Below are 20,874 nucleotides of genomic sequence, written 5' to 3' on the forward strand. Positions count from 1 at the left end.
ATATATATATATATATATATATATATATATATATAGCAAGAATAAGCTGGAAACCCATACTTTTTGTTTCCAAATCTTTAAATTGAATCTAGCCACTGATTCCTCTTAAGTGTGTGAGTCATGCGTAGTCTTGAAGTTTGTGGGGATTTTACTTCTTCCATTTCCCACTCATGACCAGCTTATTTTCTGGTTCATTTGTTAACCAAATCCATGTGGTTCTGAGGACTAGGCTATGAGGTCTGATTTTTATTTGCTGGCTATTGCAGGGTGTGCTTGCATTTGACTCAGCAAAATTGTGTCTACAGGAAGGCTGCAAGCTTAATCCTGCACACTCATTTGATCCTTTTACGTGCTGTTAGCGTGGCAGCACGGAGTTCAGACAGAGTCATACTTTGGCTGCAGTGTAATAGAACTGTCTGAAAATATCCCAAACAGAGACAAGTCATCACCAAAACTGTTCTGTTTAGCTGTTTTAGCTGTTTTGTAAGGCATCAGTGGGCCTGGGACCATTTGATGACTCACCACAGAGCTTTGGATTTGTAATGAATGCACATGTGGCCGTGTGATTCAGCTTGTGAAATGTCTGAGAGAGCATTTTAGTTAGCAACACAGGGAGAGTGATGCATCATGATAGCACAGCATGTGGACATGTCATTGTAGCATTTAAAAATTTGTCAGAAATGGTGGAAAAACACCAAATAAGGAGAAAGTTAAGAAGCTAAAAAGCTTTGAATGGATTTTTTTTCTATAAAGAGAAAAAGAGTGACCCCTCTTCAAATAAATTGATTGTGAAAAATCAAAAGTGAAATTAAATTAAAGTATGACTTCAGGATGTACCGATACCATATTTTTCAAACCGTAAAATGCAAGTAATTGCATATGAGTACTAAAGCTTGCAAAACTGTCAGAATCTTCATAAATAAGGAACTTAAAGTGGTTTTTGATGGATTGTGTTCACAGCTGTGACAAGGCACCTCCATGCCCAAAATCATTTTCTCTCACCAACATATTTCCAAATTCAGATTTTATAATAACACCAGTAATAACTTTGTTTCTGGACACCTAATGATGTAACCTTAAAAATGATAAGGCTTGGAAAAATATAGAACCTTCATAAATAAGGAGGATTAGGTCATTTTTGATGGATTTGGTTAACTGTTTTGACAAGGTCTATCTATCTATCTATCTATCTATCTATCTATCTATCTATCTATCTATCTATCTATCTATCTATCTATCTATCTATCTATCTATCTATCTATCTATCTATCTATCTATCTATCTATCTATCTATCTATCTATCTATCTATCTATCTATCCATTTTCATCCTCTTTCGCAAAGACCCCTGAAACTGTCATATTTGTAGAAGAATTATTAGAAATAATGATGACGTTGCTTGTTTTAACTATTATTATTGTTATTATTATTATTATTATTATTATTATTGGAATGGAATGAAGTGCAGGAGGGGGGGTGGATGTGGCACCTGCTTGTGGTTGTGCAGGGTGCCCTTTCCTTTCATGTTGCCCAGATCGAACCCGCCTGTCCTTCAATGCCACACATATTTTATGGATCTCACAAGCATAAACAGCCATACATTCCAACACATACATAAATTCATTAAAAAAGAACTGGAAGAAAAAAGAGAAAGTCATTAAGAATAGGGAGGGTCTGGGGGGCAGGGTGACCTTGACCATATACTAACCTGGTGCTGGACACTGGACCTGTTTTTAATGCATCTGACCATTTTAGGATGAACAAAAAAAAAAGAATAACCTACACAAATTCAAATGTAAGTCAAGTGTGGCATGAGACTGGTGGTGTGTGGTTCTTTAGGGTGGTGGGTTAACTTCCCATTCAAGCCTCCCTCAAATTGCCCTTGCTTGGTTGAGTCTATTTTCTCATTTTATTAATTTTCTTAATATATATTTATCTGTGTTTTTTTCTTTTTACTCCTCCGTCTATTTATTTTTCATTTTTTTCTTTTTTTCTTTTTTTTTTATTGTCTCTTACTCTTTAGGTCATTGGTGTATCATCGTTATTGTCATCATCATTGTTACAGTGGTTATTTTTAACCTCATTATATATGTATGTGTGTGTATGTGTATCTCTCCACTCTACCTAACTTCAAATTATGTATACCCATATAATATCATATTTCTTGGCCAAACATGCTCCTGCTGCTTGCTGGGTTTTTTTTTTGTGTGTGTGTGTGTGTGTGTCTTTTGCTTTCTTTCTCTCTCTCTCTCTCTCTCTCTCTCTCCTTCTCCTTCTCCTCTTCATAGATTAACTGTTATCGGAGAGTAAATGACAACAGATAACTGAAGAAGAACAAAATAAATAAATATACAAACCAAATTCTTCAAATTAGCATAAAGTTATATCATATTGCAAGCAATGAAACCCAGCCCATTTAAAATAAACTTACTTAAAATAAAAATTTTGGTCTCTTGATCAAGTTATTTGTAACTTTTTAAAACCTGGGGACTTTAAATGGTGCCAAATTTGTGCCAAAAATAGCCATTTATGACACCTCACCTGAACTATCTGTACTAAACCCTCTCCAATTTTGTTCTGCTTTAATTACAATTGGACACACACACACACATACACTCACACACAATTGCCTGGTACGTGCAGACTTCATTTAAACACACAGTTATGCTATCATACAGCAGCTGTTCAGACTGGCTGCTCTCTGTTGCTTCCCTTTTTACTCCGGGGCTTCAACACAACACAGCAGATCAAGATATAGTGATTCCCAACGAGCTGCAGCGTGTCGATTTATCTCACCTGCCACAGCTCCCTGAACATCTTTCCTCTTCCTACCCACTGAGAAAAAACCACAAACACTTCCTATCAAAATATGAGAATACCAGCCATCATAAAAGCATACCAAGAGCCTAAAACGTGGCATCAACTGATTTTGCATTACATCCTGGGGGGGGGGGGTTCAGTCACACAAACACACGGATAACTTCTGATGAAACTTTTCTGAAACAGACCTTTGTTGGATCTGAGTCTTTAAGAGAATGTATGTCAGCATAACAGCTCGAACAACGACTGAACCAGTGTTGTCTAAGAACCTTGTAGAATACACTCCACACTACAGCTCTAGGGACATGGCATGTACCCATATGAAATATTATCAAGGACTATGAGGTTCTATTTGTGCCAAAATTATGTTCACATGCGCACTGTTTATGTCCACAGATCACATAACAAAGCATTTGCATGTTAATGTGTTTTTGAACAGTGCTTCAGTAAGGATCATACTTTGACAAGTACATTCACTATAAAGAGTGTTAATCTGACCAAACGTGACTGAAATTCTGTTCAAAATTACATAAACATGTGTAAATGCTTTGGTACACGGTCTGTGGACATAAACTGTGTGCATGTAAACATAATTTTTTCAAAAATTGAACCTCGTAATTGTAATTTGAATTGAAAAAAGAAAATGAAAATAAAATAGACAAAAAAATAAATAAATAAAAAAAATCACACCTTCTGTGTCTTGTGCACTTGTATGTGCAAAATAACTTGTACATACAACCTGTTAAATCTTTTAACTTACTTCCACTGTTTAACAAGTAGTATTTGGGTTTAATTATGTGAACACTGTTTATACAAAAGAATGGGTCATTCCGGATGAGCGGGCCCCCCGGCAAGTATAATTAAATCTGTAATGAGATCTTCCACATCAGTAGTTTACAGTCAGAAACTGGCACTAACCCCTAATCTGACAACCTGAGATCACTTTTAAGTTCAACTCTATCAAAATTAAAGGAAATTTTCATTTTAGAAAAAACACATCAACACTTGTTATTTCGTCTTTTTCTCACATTTGACTTTGGAAACGTTTTAACACTCTGACATATATGTGCGTGTTTAAGTCTCAAGCATGGTGTAACTTGAGCATCATACCAGTGTTTAGGGTAAATGAGATATAGCTGGATCTGTCACAACATGTTTAATTTTTTTCTTTTTGTTCCAGTTATCTTAGATTAATTCTAGGAGTTATATGGTCTTTCCTGTTGTTCTTGCTCTAACTGTAACGTTACTTAACCATTTCGTCATCAGTCAAAACTGCCCTTTGTTGCTATCTGTTGGAAAGAACACCATATATTATATTTGAATTTCTAATATTGATTGTAAACAAATGTTTCTGTTTCTGATCAGGTTGCTATGACAAACAAATCATTAGCCTAACAGCATAAATGCCTAAGTCAAATTTAAAACTTTTATAGACAACGATGCACAGTGAATCAGCAGTGTTACCCAGATGATACAATTTGGCCATAATATAGGTTCTATGATGTTAAGTAAATGTTTACTCTTCAGAAGGAAAACTATCTTTACAGATCATGTCATTTTCTCATTCCTTTTACATAGCTGCTGTGAAAGAGTTGAAAGATGTGGTCAGAATCTACACCTTCGCAGACCCGGTGCTAGGGGTGGGCCCCGGTGGGCCCATTCACAAGTTTGGCCCTCCCATCCAGCCTTTTTATTTTAATTTATATAGTTTTCAATATTATTTTCATTTATAACTGGTTGAAATGACTAGACTGACTGTGTTATTCATAAGTTAAATGTTCTATTTTTTGTTAAGTCTGTCTTGTTACATCTCATATCTGCTAGATCTGATTTTAAGTATTGGCAAAAGTTATTATGTTTTTTGTTTGTTTGTTTGTTTGTTTGTTTGTTTTTTTAAATAACAGAGGAAAGAAAACTTTTTTATATTTTATTTTTATTGTATTCCATACCTAATCTGCTTTGACATGGGTTAAATATTAAATTATTAAACTGGAATTTTTCCTCTTGGGGCCCGCCCTGGTACTCTGGGACTGCACCTTTGGAAGTGACTCATCATTGAAATAATACAGTAATCAGTTTTAGGATTGCAAAGTAATAACAGCTTTAGCACAGACTTAAACAACTGTCTGTTTCATTTGCTAATTTGCCTTGAGCCTTTCTCATCATTAATATAGTCTTGCTCAAAACAAAACAAAACGACAAAATTGGCATCAGTAATGTAGTTTAATACCAAGAGAAAGTCCTGCATTCAGAGAAGTGTGTTCAGTTATGAAGCATCAGCAGCAAATGCATCCACATGGACAAAAATCAGTGTTTCGTGATCATATTTTACATTGTTACATTACAACCATGCTGGTAAGAACTGTCAGGGTGTTTGGGCTCATTCTGCCTTCATGGCAAATGTTTATTGAATTCATGAAAAAGAAATGATCTACTGTAGCTTATAACTAAGAATATGAGGTAAACAGTGCTCTAGGATGAGGTCATAGGGCAGTAAGATTAAGATGCTATTATGTTAAGGTCATTTTATCATAAATGCAAGTTGAGAAAAAAAAAACTTAGCCCATCTTACGATTCTCGTTAACAGAAGTGCAAAAGACAAGGCACAATGTGCAAAAGCAGAAAAAAAATTAAAACAATAACGTTTTACTGGGAACGTAAAACAATTAAACTGCATCAATAAATTGAGTAAATAGTAGTTAAATAGACTAAAAATCTGTACTCATGAGGGGTCACGGTTTTATGCCGTTTCCTTGGTGGTCATCACTTTCCAGTCTTCAACTTTGAATCATTCTGTATGATTCATTTAAAAAAAAGAAAAAAAAAAGTTTCGTTGTATTGTGTCTAGATCAGCAAGTCAGATTTCTGATGAACTGAGAGGTTTGTGTCCTGAAGACTAAACATGTTCATCAGCGATGTCTTGCTCAGCTACTTAAATAGTGCCTGATTTTACTGTGAAGCTTCTTTTTTTTTTTTTTTTTTTTTAAGGGGAGGGATTTTTGAGCATATTTTCTGTCCTGACAGGTTTGGACGGATTTTTTTTTTTTTTTTTTTTTTTTTACAGACCTCTCTAAAGATGGTCCTCCTCTTCAAGAGCGCTCAAAGGTGCCGGAAACCACGCCAAGTCACACACCCGCGTTTTGTGCAGTACTGCCACTACCTCTGAGGTATGCGGCGGAAGACAGACTTATCATGCTCCTACTTTCAGTCCTCTGCTGATGACACAAGGATCCAGTATAATCGTCTTGAGGAGAGCTGAACATTGCATTCTTGCTCCACATGCAGCAACAGGTACGCAAAAAGCCGTGTACGCACTTTACACCTATTCAAGTTGGCGCTATCAACACGACAACCAACTCCTCGTTTTACCTATATTACCTGATATTTTACCTGATAAACGGAGTAAATTTTAACTCCTCTCATCAGAAATGCCGCCAGTATGATCACCAATCTTTTTCACTTAAGTAACCACCTGACACCCTGATGGAGAGAAAATTGGACCTAAGTGGAAAAATGGACTATGAAACCGCTAAAACTGGACTTTAACATGGGTTCTGAAAGAAGGCAAGATGTTGGCATAGCTGTTAGATTTAAAGTCCTGCTATGCCATGAACTTGCCATCTTTCTCTCCCCGGTGCAACTAAACTTTTAAGGCTTTTTTTTTCTTTCTATAAGTACAGACCATTTACCAATTTGATTGATCTGGTGATATTTGTGGGAGGCGAATCCAGTCCACAAAGATCCAAACCACACAACACAAAAGGCCTAAAGGATCCATTGCTAACATGGTACCAAAGACTCCAAATCACCTTTAGATGTTTTTTGTCCACACTCTGATTGGTCAAAGGTTTTTTTTTTTTTTTTTGGCTGCATGAAGAGGACATTTTTGGCTGCATGAAGAGGACATGCATGTGTAAAAGCTAAAGGGAACTTTTAATTCTTTCAGAACATTGCCTAATTTTACTCAGTAAACAAGACTTGTGTGACCTTGTGGTTAGGAAAAAATGAATATTTCCTCCATGTAAATCTTTACTATAATCCACTTATGTATGTAATGGAGTCTTATATTGCAAATAAGTCAAATAAATTTGATTACAGACTGAAAATAAAATGGTCATCTATTGAACTTTTTTCCAAAGACATCAGTGGGTTATTATTAATGTGTTATATAAATATCTCTGACATATTGGCTAAGCTGATGTCATGTTAAATGAGACCGTTTTTTTTTGTTGTTGTTGTTGTTATTGTTTGTTTTGTTTGTTTTTTTTACTTTTAACATTAATGCAAACGTATTAATAAACTGGATACGTTTTATTACACTTAAAGACATTGTAGTTATATGTGAGAATTTTAGAAGCTCAAATAAATCAATGTAAATTTTAAAAAATGTATTATACCCAAATTGGGTTATTTCAAAGATACTTGTAAAACTCCAAAATCCCACTTTTCTACTGCTGCTGCGGTGTGACATTTGACGCTGGTGGTCACATGATCCGCGCTCAGGAGATGATAGGCATATGATTTTATTTGCTCTATGGGTCATCTGAATACACGACAGTTACTAAGTTTATACATGTGCAGTGGCAAAAGTTATGGGAGGAAGACAAAAAAGGAAGCGCATACTTTGCAGTGCAAGGCAAAATAAGGACCACTAAATTTCAGGTTATTGAAAGAAACTCAGTAGTTATTATTATGTTGAGACTTGGTCACTGCGGATTTGGGAGTGGGCTGGTTCTGATTGGAAAGAATCCGGGGGAAAATTTTGAGTGTGGAAGTGAAAAAAAAAAAAAAAAAAAAAAAGTACTACATTTTCTCATAGAATAAAACATTATACCCTTCACAGGTTTGTTTAGGGAGCTGGGAACTTTTAGTGTGCAAACATTGTTGAAGCAGGATAGCTGGGATAAAACAAAGAACGTGGTAGCCTATTTCCATCAGATCAACCATAAGTTGATAGAAAATGTCAAAGTATCTGGGTGTGGCAAGATGATAAAGTCCGACTGAGTCAACACCAAACGGTAGATGGTAGCAATATGCCATAGTCGCGTCTAGCCTGCTGAACCTAAGAAAGAAGAAGATCCGCGCTCAAAGATGACGTCAGCACCCGACGTAATGTAGTTCACTGCTTCCACGCTGTTTCGAATCTTCTGTAGCTCGTTTATTTTCCTCGTGTGAAGACCTTTTCGTGGTTTGAAATAACAAGCAGTTTCCAGAGAATAAATAAGAAGATTGACATTTACAAAAACGACCCCTATGAAGTTGCAAGGACCCAATTTCTCTGTGAGAACATTAGCTTAGCGTAGCAGAACCTCATCAAACTGTAGCTAATGCAAACAACATGAGGCATCAGTTTCTTAAACTGTAGCCAGGCCTAGCTAACTTATTAGAGCAACGTTTGATTTACATTTTAAGCGGCTGGTAAGTTATGTAACACTTGTATAATGCGGTTTAATTGTAGCATTTTAATGTTTTGTTAAGAAGTAAGGAGTCTGTGTGTGTGTATATAATTACCATTTGATATCTAAATCCTCAACACCATATAGAAAATAAAGCGTTGCGCTTAATAAACCATGGCTTTCAAATCTAGCTGTCCATCTCTAGACCCCCTTGAAATTTGTTTTTGCATTTTGCTTCTTAAAATGAGTGTATTAAGAAACTAAAATCCCAACCCATAATATCAAAATAGCAAATTCATGACTACTTTGGAGAAAACAAGTAGAGATGTTGGTGTTGATTTCAGTGCCAATGTGATTCAGATCTTTTAGATCATACATTCCCTGCTATATTTCCCATTGATTTTGGTCTGTGACACAGAGCTGTCTTGACATGTCTAAAATCCAAACTAAAATAAATTCAGTAAAGAAGTATGGGGCAGAGCCGCTGAAGTCATTGTTTTTGTTGTCAAAGCTTTAGACTTGCCAAGATTTTTTTAAAGGCTACTGTTTATGCAGAGTGCGTGTTTCTGTCACCAAAGGTGTATTTTGAGAACAAAGTAATTATAGGTTAGGTAAGGCAGTGTATTTGTATAGCACAGTTCATGTATAGGAAAATTCAAAGTGCTTTACATTTAAGATTAAAAGCATTACAGAAATTAAGAAGTAGTAAAAGGCAGTAACAAATAGCAAGAATCACAATAAAATCATAAATGACATCAAAATAATTAAAAGCAAGATAAGTTAAAAAGTATAAACCTACCTCTGATCGGTTTGTATTCTCTGAACACATTACAGATGTATTCTGAGCCTAAACTGTTCTGGGATTTGTAAACAATCAGAAGGGTTTTAAAATCTATTCTGTTACTGACTGGATGCCAGTGGAAAGATTTCAAGACTTGATTAAAACAAAGTAATAAAGTAATCAGCATTTAAGAAAAAAGCTCAAGCAGGATGAAGTTTTTTAGGGTTATATGTCTGCTGGCTCAAAAGACATGCACACAATAGGAACAAAACAAGTATTCTTAAAGCTTCAGCAAATAATATTCTGAAAATACACCACAAACTGATGTTTTTCAATAGCTTACCATCAGATAACTTGTATAGTATCACAGATAATATATAGAAAGCCTTTAAACATTCTGTGCATGCAGTACAGCCTTAAAACAACAAAGAACTTGAAGTGGTCTACAGAAAACAGCTGAAACGTATCAACACAAAACACTATCAAGGTGTCATTTCTGCTAAGGAAAGCAGAAAAGAACTTGCATGCATTTGGCTTGCTAAATTTCTGCACACCATGAGAACAGCGTGATTTGTTTGTTTTTTCTTATTTTCCTTAATTTCTTTCTGAAGTTCACAAATAAGGAAAAAGGAAACAGGACATTACATTTTCTGTTGTGGGTTTTCTTCAAAATCCCATAAAATACGTTGTTACTGACTTGATTAAAAAAAAGTCTTTGTTCAACAGAGATGAACAGTGAAAACTTCACCCTCAGTGAGAAGATAGTGTCATCCTCCTACATTCGACAGGGGTCTCAGGCCCGACGTGGCCACGAGCAGCTCATCAGACAGTTACTGGAGCAGGTAGGGTCAACTTGTGTTTTTGTGATCTTTCAAGGTTACTGCAGACATGCCTCCTTCTCATACTATTTATGCTTTACAGGGTAAGTGTCCAGAAGAAGGATGGAGTGAGAGCACCATAGAGCTGTTCTTGAACGAACTAGCTTTGATGGACAGCAACAACTTCCTTGGCAACTGTGGCGTAGGAGAGAGGGAGGGCCGGGTGGCATCTGGCCTTGTTGCAAGAAGACATTATAGGTTTGTTTTATTTATCATCTAGAGCCTGATCATGTGCACGTTTGTTGTTACTAACATATTGGAGATGTTTTGATGTTGGTCCTTGCTGGAGTCATGATACAGAATGTAAAGATACCACTCTGGCTGGGTTCATTGGTGAATAACACAATCGCAGCAGCATGCAAAAAATTTGGGTCTATTTTGATTAATTCAAGCATCTTACATTCTTTGTTCAAAAGTCTTCTACAGTCATTCATGCTCTCCTTATTTGAGGTTTATGTGTGGTAGTATTGAAGTAAAGCCCATACCATGACTTTAAACAATTTAAAATATCAGTAATATTTCTAACATTGCTGGAAAAAAGTTTCATGTTTAATTTATACATTTGGGAAATCCCATATTTGTTTACTAATTTTCCGTTGTGAAGTTTAAACTGTTTCTGCTGTGTTGTTTTTTGTTTTTTTGTAGGTTGATCCATGGCATAGGTCGGTCAGGTGACATTGCTGCTATTCAGCCTAAAGCTGCAGGATCAAGTCTGCTTAACAAGCTGACCAACTCAGTTGTGCTGGACATCTTGAGGCTTTCAGGTGTGTCCATCTTAGTGATTAATGGGATATCACACTTCCCAAAACATTTTTGTCTTCATTTCATATGGATTTTGATTTTTGTTACTTTCAAACTGCTGACTGCTGATGCCACACACAAGGAACTACATTTCCCATAATGCTTTGTGGAGTTATTAATTAGGCCATCCTTGCTTTCTAAATGTCCATTTCTCTTAAACATGACAACTATTGTTTGTAACATAGTGTCAGCATTAGAAAATGGGTTAGTACTTTTGAATATTTTAAAGATTAACCTTCCTGCGTAGTATGTAAAGTATTATCACACTCTGCTTCTCCTTCGTTACAGGTGTCCGGAGTGTGGCCAGCTGTTTTGTTGTTCCCATGGCAACAGGAATGAGCTTGACTCTCTGCTTCCTGACCCTTCGTCAAAAGAGACCCAAAGCTCGCTACATCATTTGGCCTCGCATCGATCAGAAGTCCTGTTTCAAATCTATGATCACTGCAGGTGATGATGTGAAATTAATGTCCTATCAGTCACACATCCTGTTAACACACTGTATTTGTGTTTAAAATACAAAGATAATTACTTTTTCAATCATATATAATTATCTTTAATAAAAACGGCGTGCATATTAAGATGGACATAATCCTTTTAATTTCACCATCCATCATTGCTGTACTAGTTAGGAGTTTGTTCTTTCCTAATGGAAACAGTGACTCTTTCATCAGGCTTTGAACCTGTGGTTGTGGAGAATGTACTTGAAGGAGATGAGCTGCGAACAGACTTGGAAGCAGTTGAACACAAAATCGAGGAGCTTGGAGCAGAGAACATCCTGTGTGTTCATTCTACAACATCCTGCTTTGCTCCCCGGGTCCCTGACAGGTAATATTGGCTTTGATTGAGGCCCTTTGGCTTCACTCAATGCCTATCAGTGGCATTCGTGTTACTGTTTTATCTCTTTAAAACCAAAATTAAGTAGCAGCTGTTTAAATTGATTCGAAGTGTGTTATGTTGTCTTGCAGGCTTGAAGAGCTGGCCGCTATGTGTGCTAAACACAGCATTCCTCACATAGTCAACAATGCTTATGGAGTACAATCATCCAAATGCATGCATCTCATACAACAGGTACCTACCAATCATTACTGGTCCATCACTTATTGGTAGTTTTAATGTAGCAAAATATTTTCTTTTTTTTCCTTTCATTTTTTAACTTCCCTTCGCCTCTACAAACAACTGTGTGATTTACATGTAATTCAAGTTTTGTCTTGCAAGGTGGTTGCTTCAATATCTTCTTGGCCTGTCTTCATTAGGGGGCTCGTGTGGGAAGAATCGATGCCTTTGTTCAGAGTTTGGACAAGAACTTCATGGTTCCAGTAGGTGGTGCCATAATCGCAGGTTTTGATGAGTCTTTCATACAGGAGATAAGTAAGATGTACCCAGGTGAGTGGCACTGACTGATATGATGTTGTAGAGGTAAAATCAATAGATGGGGGGAACATCTATGCATGTACAGAATGGCCTATCAGTTTTTTTTTTATGATGTATTAATGTAAAATCGTCACTCTAATTCTAAATAAATTAATTATACCTAAGTATAAACAAAGTTAAGCAGCGCAGCAAAAAAATTTCAGCTGCCTTTCTAAAATACTTTAGAGTGAGGATGAGTGTGAATAAAAGGCTAATGTTCATTGTTTAGCGTTGATTTTATTTTGAACATTTAAAATATACAGTAGATGGAAATGAAAGACAGACTGTACAGGGCAGGAAGAGGCAAAAAAGCCTAGACAGGCTAATAGCAAAGCTAAAAAAAATTTAAAAAGGCCAAAATTGTAGCAACAAAGCAATATTTGAATGAATACATGCAAACAATATAAATCAGTAGTCATATTACCTTTTAAACGTCTCTTAAAACTGTTAACATTATGACGCTTGTTTACTAAATTAGTAATATTTTTCCACAATTTACCCCCTCTATATCTTATTAATAACAGAAGATGATGATCTGCAGATTGTCAAGTTACATAAGAATAAACCATTGAATTAACTTGGAAATTATACATAAAATGATCAGGAGTCCTTCCTTTGTTTCATAAAAAAAACACAAATCTGAGAGAATATCATAAATAGTGAGAACTTTTAGGTTCTTAGATAAAGGAATGGATGGAGCAGATAAGCCGGACCAGCTAGTGCTGTTAATGTTCAACACCAAAACCTTCAGCCCACCATTTAATACTTTGCATTTGTTTGATTGCTGCTGTTTGAGTCCTTTTTTTTTTCGACTGCCTTCATCTCCACAGTCTTCTCACATTTAATGTCGACTGTATGTGGGGCTCATTCAAAATTAGCTGTGGTGGTTATGTTTGAAGGAACATGTCTGACTATAAGGGTGCGTTCACACTGCAGCTGTGGTCACTTGATAAGTAAAACACTAGTAATGTCCCTTTCTTTTCTGTTCAGATGCTCAGTTTGAACTTCAATAAGTCACCTTGATCATGTCTAAATGCATTGAGTTGCTGCCATGTGTGTTAAATAGTGATTAACAGGTATACCTAATAAAGTGGCCAGGGAATGCTTGTCAGTAAGGCAAGGCGAGTTTATTTGTATAGCACATTTCATGTTCTAGACAATTCAGAGTGCTTTACATAAAGCAATAAAAGCATTACAGCGCAGTGCAGAGGAAGCATTAAAAAGCACATTAAATAACTTTAAAAATTGATTTCCAGTAATGGAAATCATGGGACTCTGAGGTAACTGCAAAGAAAATATTCATTAAAGATGTTATCACCAGCAAAGCAAAACAGGATGAACCATACAATTAATCAACGGTTTACCACTAATGCTGTATATAGAGTCATAATGCAGAAAAAGGGACAAAACCATATTCACACATGTCTAAGATGAGATAAAAACAACCCCAAGAACCAAGTTAACGTTTTATTTAACCAGTAAAATAGGACACATGAGATTTAAAACCTATTTTGCAAGATTATCCTGGTTAAACTGGACATCAGCAATAGTAAGAACAATACACACATGTTCAGAAAACTTTTACATATTTTACATTTAATACCAGCAAAGCCATCAAAGTTAAACATTGCTAATTAAAAAAATAAAAGGCATCAGAACATTAAATTGTCCATTAGCCATTGTCTGATCATCACAATGTCTATAGAGCCCATTCTCGACTTTCTCTGTCCAGGTCGAGCATCAGCTTCACCCTCACTTGACCTCCTCATTACCCTCCTCACTGTAGGAGCCAGCGGCTATAAGAAATACTTATCAGAAAGAAAGGTGAGGACATGCACAAATCAATATATACATATTTTTTATAAGCCTAAAATTGGGTTTTCAATTTTTTTTTCCTTGAAATGTACAGATAACATGCTACTTAGCGTATGGCTCTTTAGCTTCACCTGCATTCAGACTGCAGGTGGGACTTGGAACAAGCAGTGAGCATTGTGAAGTAAGGAGTACACTAGAGCAAGATAAAATTGATCCAGGAGTTTTTAAAATCTCCCCTGGTGGCTCATAGTTTTAAAGCAGAGTTGCTCACAATGCAGCATTTCTCCCTCTTTAGACGATAGGCACTGCAGCATTCCCACACCTCCACTCTGCTGTAGCATAAATATACAGTATGTGGTCCAGGCCTGCTTTGTTTGAAGCTCATTGTATAGGAAAACTCCACAATATGCTGAAGGTGGGAGTTTATTTTATTTTAAAAATAATTGATTACAGTTTGTTTTCTTGCCTTCTGTTTGAATATTTTTACTATTAAATTTAGCATAATCACAAATCACACACAACACCCAAAATGCTATTTGTGTAAAACCCCTCAGCAGCAGAAATATCCATTTAGGGAATTCATCTGCCCTCTTTTATGAGCTGACACCATCAAGGCTTATTGATTTCTGTTGGTCTGCTATATACATAATTAATGTACTGAATCAGTTTTTCCATAGTGTATGCAGATGAAAGTGAGTTCCTCACATTTCTCTGTGGGTCAAAAGCTTGGAATAATTAAGACATTTCATCTGCTTACAGCTTCACATACACCAAATTTAAGAAATGTCTGTACCTTATTATATTTAAGACAGACATTAGATGTGTCAAAGTTGTTTACATAGATGAGGTAGACTCATTACATACTATCTTATTGTTTGTTGACCCGTCGCCATGCACTCTTTACACAAAGTGTGACCCTCCTCCTCTGGGAAAATAACGTTGCTCTTTGTTATTGGAGAACAGAGGACACTTGAGGACACTTGACATTGTTTAAGCACTCTTTGTGTTAGACTTGACAGAGAAAATGTTCTCAGTTCTTTCAGACTAGGAAAGCATGAGTCAGCAGAGTATGCTGACACACAGCCATTGTTGCCGAGAGTGGATCCTTTAATGTCTTACGTGTCATAGGGGAATTAGGTGCAAGTAACCAGCAAAAAAAAATAATAAGAAAATTGCAGCTGGTTGTTGTTCAGCTTTTCTTGCCAGGCCTAGACTCATGACGTGTATCCTGAGCCCCTTTGCCCTGATTCAGTCTCTTACACACTGCTTCAGACTTACTTGGTCAGCATCTTTTAGATACGTGTGTTCAAATTGCAGATTTAAAGCACTCATTCTCCTTCTCTTGTTCCTCTTATTGATCCCAGAGGTGCATGTGTGAGTCACTCAAATATCCTCGCTAAAAATGGACAAGATGTGTTTCCACCAAAGTGTTTCCAGTGCTGGTTTGGAGCCAGAGCCTAATTTAGGACCAGTTTTCTCTGTTTTCCTGCCAAAGTTCTGGCTCAGCCCCAAAAAAACTGGTGTTGCAGAACTGCCAACTCTTTGGTGAGCAAGAGCAAGGAACCACTTATGTCAAAGGTTTGAGGTTATTGAGACCAACCAGAACAACTAAACTCTATGCTTGAAAACCCACAGCCAGTATATTGTCTGGTCTGCTTGAGTAGAGAACCGTTAAAAACTGTACTTCATCACTGGTGTGAAGTCTAACCTCATGGAGTCAGTGTTTCTCTGACTTTCCTACTGCATAAGTTTAGTGTTACCAGTTGTAATCATAAATGCTTTCCAATGTGCTGGTTGGTATGGAAAGCCGATCACACCCACATATGTGCAAATTCCACCATATTCCACATTTTATAGTGGATTCTAGTTTCACTGCCAAATTCCACATTTCTGTCCATGTTTTCCGCATCACTCCGCATTAATAGGGCCCTATAAAAATGACATCGTGATGTGGGTCTGTGGTAGCTCTCTTTTTGTGGAAAATTGGTTCTTAAAAACAAAGAAGACTGGTTCAGAGCATTACCAGCTCTGAACCAGAAAAGGAACCTCTTTGGTCAGAATGGCATAGAAGTGGCCATGCTGAAGAGGAGGGACATGGAGGGATTTAGACTGCCTGCTGGTTCGTAGTTTTGCTTGATTGGTTATAGACCCAAGGCTGTAGCTGTTACAGTAAGGCTGTGGCAGTGTGTAAACGCAGTGTTGTGCTGCTATTTTTAGCTCTCATGGTACGGCCTCTGCAACCTCTTGTTCTGTCTTTTCATGTGTGTCTGTATGGCCTGCAGGAGATTTATTCGTTCCTGGCTCAGGAGCTGAAGAGCCTGGCTTCTGCACATGGGGAGAGATTGCTTCACACCCCACATAACCCCATTTCTTTGGGTGAGCTCAAAGTGCTGATTACACACCAGCAGGTCCACACATTGTGATATATTTTAGCAGAAATCGTGTTTCTGACCTTGTATTTGTGCCTCTCTTCAGTTAAATAATTTTTGTGGCTGTTTGATGGGTGTGGCACCTCTCTCTTTCAGCCATGTCTCTAGATGGTCTCCAGGCCCAAAGCAACAAAGCAGTGACTCAGCTGGGCTCCATGCTGTTCACCCGACAAGTGTCAGGAGCCAGGTATGACGGTTTTATAAGGTCATGGTAATGGTTTGACCTTGAAATGGATATGTGGAGGGAAAATAACAGTGTGGATGTGTTTGGCACATAAGCGAAGATCAAAGATAGATTTTTCTGTCTCAGAAATTATAAGGTGAGTCAAACTAAATGGAAAGAGGAAATCAGCAATCAGGCAAATGGATGGGTAGAAAACTACTTTAGAAGATTAGACTGTCTATTCGCTCTGAGGGTCACCTCTTATTTTAACAGGATGTTTCCATTAGAAAGATGTTGCTTCATCTGAGACAGCAGATATAAACTGTGATTTGCCTGGACACACTAGTGTGTTCTTCCTTAGGCATAAGTAGCAGGATTTTAACCTTCTGCCTCAGGCCCTTGTCTTGGTACAAATACACATAAAAGAAACAAAAAACAAATGCATCTCATGGTCATTTTTTTTTCTTAAAAGGTTTTAAAACAAGCATGGAAGCCAATCTAAATATTTAAAATACCCAGAATGAATTATTCATTTGGGTCAATCTGTCAAGATTGTTTACTGTCATTCAGATTATAATACATTCCCAGCTCAGTTGCATCACTTTCTTTCTTCCAAATGCATATTTTTTCCCAAGGTCAGAACGTGGCACTTTAAAACATCTTCTGTGCTTGTATCTCTGTCGCATACTTAATGAGATACACTGACTTTTGAGGTTTATACTTCAATGGCACATTCATTTTAACAGTTTATAACGGGATACAATTCTCAGCGTGAGATTGAGCTGTTTTCTTTCCTCCTCCTTCTTCTTCACATCAGCCAGCAAAGCAGATTAATAGAGATCTGTCCAGTCATTACAATGCTTTTCTCTGCCATAATGGTTTCTCAAGCGTATTGTGTTAGTAGCCACCCAGTAATTGATTTCCACATCACAGTGAGTCTGAACTATGCTGACAGTGTTGCAGCCTTGCCATATTTGATAGGCACGAGTGTTGTTTACAGTATTGTAGCGTTTGAGTCTTTTAAAGCGACTGCAGTTTAAAAGTGAGGAAACTTTTCAGGTTTATCAGTAATAACCTTGCCATGTGATTTTTTTTTTCTGCTTTACTTTCCCCAAACAATAAATATACTTTGGGAATAAAAAGGTTGCAAAATGAAGCTTTTTACTCATCCAGCAGCTTTCAGCTTAAATGTTACATCTTTCTTGTGAGTTCAAATGCCACAATAAAAAAAGAAATTAAATCTCTGTCCAAGCTGGGACCACAAATTAGTGGTTCTGTGACCAGATTATTGCCATTAGGACAGATAAAGAGAGAGCTCCAATAAAAAAAAAAAAACTGATCTTAAAGCTTCTATGATAAATACATGAGATACCAACAATGAATGACATGACTGCTTGTAAGTCACTCATGCCCCTCATCTCATTTTCCAAAGTGCACACACTGTATTCCTCCACTCGACTCTTCTGTTTGCGTCTTTGTCCTGTCCACCACAGATGCAAGCACAGTCAAGGACAGACACAAGGAGAGACGCGTTTTATACAATGACCATCCTTGAGTCCGATCATCATTTTAAACCATTGTGCAGCTTAAAGCTGGAAATATACTTCCTCATCATGGCTACCTCTCATATCCTGTGTTTGTTTGGAGCGCCCATTATGCATGTCCTAAGAAATTAATGAGAGAATTGTGAGAATATATTCCATTTCCTTGATTTAGTGGCCTTAGATACCAGGTTCAAAGCAGATGTTCTTGCTTTTTCTGCTGTGATTTCAACATAAGCCAAATAATTACCTCTTTTATTGTCCCCGTGTTTGTTTACAAGTAAAAAATCTGGCTGCTCCGTCTGATCTCTCTGGTGCACTCTCTTAATGCACTTCTTAAACTTTCCTGGTTATTTTTATTTCTTTTTATTTTATTTTGACAAAGAAGACTAAATTTATTAAATAAAAACATCATGAATTGTTATAAATACCATAATACAATGAAGACGAAAAAACTAATTTTTCACTCATGTCTGAAAAGGACCCTTACCCCTTATTGCTCTAAACCCCCAAAAGAGCTAATGGCATACATGACCGTGTAGTTAAACAGAAAGTAAATTAAACAGTTAATTATTCTTGTTATGTGAGTGTTACATCTGTTGATAACAGGTCGCAAGCAGGAGGGTGGAGGAGCAAAGAGACGAGGAGGTGGAAATAAAGAGAAATTAAATATGCCTACACTGCTTCAATGAAGCACTGGAAAGAAAAAGTTAGCTGGTTAAGAATTCACATTTTAGCAGAGAAAGAGTCAGATTTCCTCACAAGCTGCAGAGTAGTTTAAGCCAGCCAACCTGTATGTGTAAGAACCTCCTCTAACAGATGCCTAAAATATGCAAATAATTGTTTGCTTGCAGATTGTGTCAGTGTTTTTAAGTAAATCACAAATAATAAATGTTTTTTTAGAGATATGTGCAACTGAGAAATGATGCTTTATGACTTAAAAATCAAGTTGGAGATAAATTTTAAATTTCTTATTGGTGAACCGTAATAGTTGTTTTTATACCAGATAATTTCTACTTGTTTAAAACCACGTTTTGTATTACATTATCCTTATTTTTACACTTTTCCAGGGTAATCCCACTAGGCAAGGATCAGACCATTAACGGACACACGTTCCATGGGTTTATGTCGCACTCAGAGTCGTACCCCTGCCCTTACCTCAATGCTGCCTCAGCTATAGGCATCACTCGGGAAGATGTGACACTGTGCATCAAAAGACTTGACAAATGCTTGAAGACGCTAAAGAAAGAAGGAACTGCAGCAAGAAGCGGCTCTCCAGTACCTCTGGAAAACCAGGAGGTTGCTGATGGAGAACGACTGGGCTGAGATATAAAAAATTCAAGTCAAAGTTTGACTGTTTGCTGCCTGAAACCACTGTTACCTGATTTAGACTGTTTAAATGGTAAGTTTGGATGGATTTGCCATCAGGATATATTAATAATGTCATTGAATGGTGACAGCTGGTAATGAAATTTTGCACAAGTGTTCTTTACAAACAAAAATTACACAATTGATTCTTTCTGTTTCATGAAGGTTAGTCATAGTCAATAACCGTTTGTTGTAATTGGAATAAAATCTCCAAAAAGACTGCTGATATATTGTTTGCACATGTTAAAGAAGCAACACCGGTTGCAGATCTGTCATTTGCAAATGATTTTATGTTTGTAATTGTTCATAATTAAAGGCATCTAATACTGTAGATTCTAGATGAAATATTTTAAAAGCATCTGGCAGACAGATGGTTTATAATTAATGTTTGTTCTGTTTTTGGAATACATTAGGACTTCCCACTCAATACATGAAACAAAATAGCTTTATATCGCAGAAGGTTGTACATTGGAGTTGTAATGGGATACAAAAGCCACTGAGCCATTAACTCCATCTGAACCCCATATATTGGATTAGCTCTTTACTTTCAGTCTCTGTACTAGAACACAAGGAACACAATCAATGAAGGACACTAAACATAGATTACTATGTGTTTAGTGAAGGAAATGTTCATGTTTGTCTGTATTAAACCATACTACATTAAACATCGTATAGTGGTGTGTTGTGATAGGATGAAATTCGATTACTTTCAGAACTGATTGGATCTTGAGTCAGACATGAACCTCTGCTCTCTAATCTCTGTCCAGAGTAGGAAGTGCCCTGAGGAACAAAATGCGAAGCGGCTACCCATAGACCCGCACTGGAAATACTGTTTGTCATAATTTCTGCATCTGTGTGAGGTGCAGACATCAGTTTTTCTGCAGGTGAAAAAATGTATAGCAACAGCAGAACCAATCCACCCAGCAGCATTTGAAAGAGGGCTGAACTCGGATAATTATGCCGTTGTATCAGCACATTTTCACTGTTCCCAAGCTGTACTGAACCATTAAGAAAACATAGTGGAAAAACACTGCTGTGATGGCCCCGACACAATGCAGCATTCTAAAAAAGAGACGTAGCTTTCACAAAAATGAGAAGATGTTGCACTGTATCAGCCTGTGTTTAGGAGATGTGAGCTGAACATGATTGTAATGAATGTTGCTGAATGTGGTTTAAATGCACTTGATTATAAACAAAGGTGTCTGTCTTGTAATAAGTAATACTGTTTTAAAGAGAACCTGGCAGGATGCTGAATGCTGTTTTGCATCTTCAGTTGTTGGCACCAGTTTATGTCAAGTCTGCTGCAGATTTTGGGGCTGCAGCAGGGTTTGAAGCTACCATTTTTTCTGCAAGAACATTTAAAGCACCTCTTTTGTTGGTAAAATGACCAAATCCATTTGCTGCCTCACATTCCCTTGAACCAAAGGGTCTGTTTATCTTGAATCATTTTCACTGAAAAGTACTGCCCCTGTAG

The 20,874-nt window shown here is 37.0% G+C and overlaps 1 protein-coding gene across 2 annotated transcripts; it reads left to right on the top strand.

The window, feature by feature from the left end:
• Positions 1 to 5,959: 5,959 nt before the first annotated feature.
• sepsecs (Sep (O-phosphoserine) tRNA:Sec (selenocysteine) tRNA synthase) lies at positions 5,960 to 20,613 on the top strand. Of its 2 annotated transcripts, none has more exons than XM_041986630.1 (12): positions 5,960 to 6,109; positions 9,722 to 9,837; positions 9,917 to 10,071; positions 10,519 to 10,637; positions 10,963 to 11,121; positions 11,346 to 11,499; positions 11,640 to 11,742; positions 11,928 to 12,057; positions 13,817 to 13,908; positions 16,182 to 16,275; positions 16,425 to 16,515; positions 19,103 to 20,613. In XM_041986630.1, exons 1-12 carry the CDS (start codon positions 6,037 to 6,039, stop codon positions 19,356 to 19,358), a joined length of 1,542 nt encoding a protein of 513 aa, XP_041842564.1. In that variant the 5' UTR covers positions 5,960 to 6,036; the 3' UTR covers positions 19,359 to 20,613. The 2 variants fall into 2 exon arrangements, with proteins under 2 accessions (XP_041842564.1, XP_041842565.1); XM_041986631.1 differs by lacking the exon at positions 5,960 to 6,109 and adding an exon at positions 7,886 to 8,236.
• Positions 20,614 to 20,874: the final 261 nt, after the last annotated feature.

The sequence above is a fragment of the Melanotaenia boesemani genome, chromosome 5, assembly GCF_017639745.1.
Source record: "Melanotaenia boesemani isolate fMelBoe1 chromosome 5, fMelBoe1.pri, whole genome shotgun sequence".
NCBI classification, from domain to species: domain Eukaryota; kingdom Metazoa; phylum Chordata; class Actinopteri; order Atheriniformes; family Melanotaeniidae; genus Melanotaenia; species Melanotaenia boesemani.

Excerpts from the sequence above, each read along its gene's own strand:
- sepsecs (XM_041986630.1), top strand. The coding sequence starts at position 6,037 with ATGACACAAGGATCCAGTATAATCGTCTTGAGGAGAGCTGAACATTGC. Across the intron at positions 11,122-11,345 it reads CAAATCTATGATCACTGCAG|GCTTTGAACCTGTGGTTGTG; the intron begins GTGATGATGTGA and ends CTCTTTCATCAG. Across the intron at positions 12,058-13,816 it reads GATAAGTAAGATGTACCCAG|GTCGAGCATCAGCTTCACCC; the intron begins GTGAGTGGCACT and ends TTCTCTGTCCAG.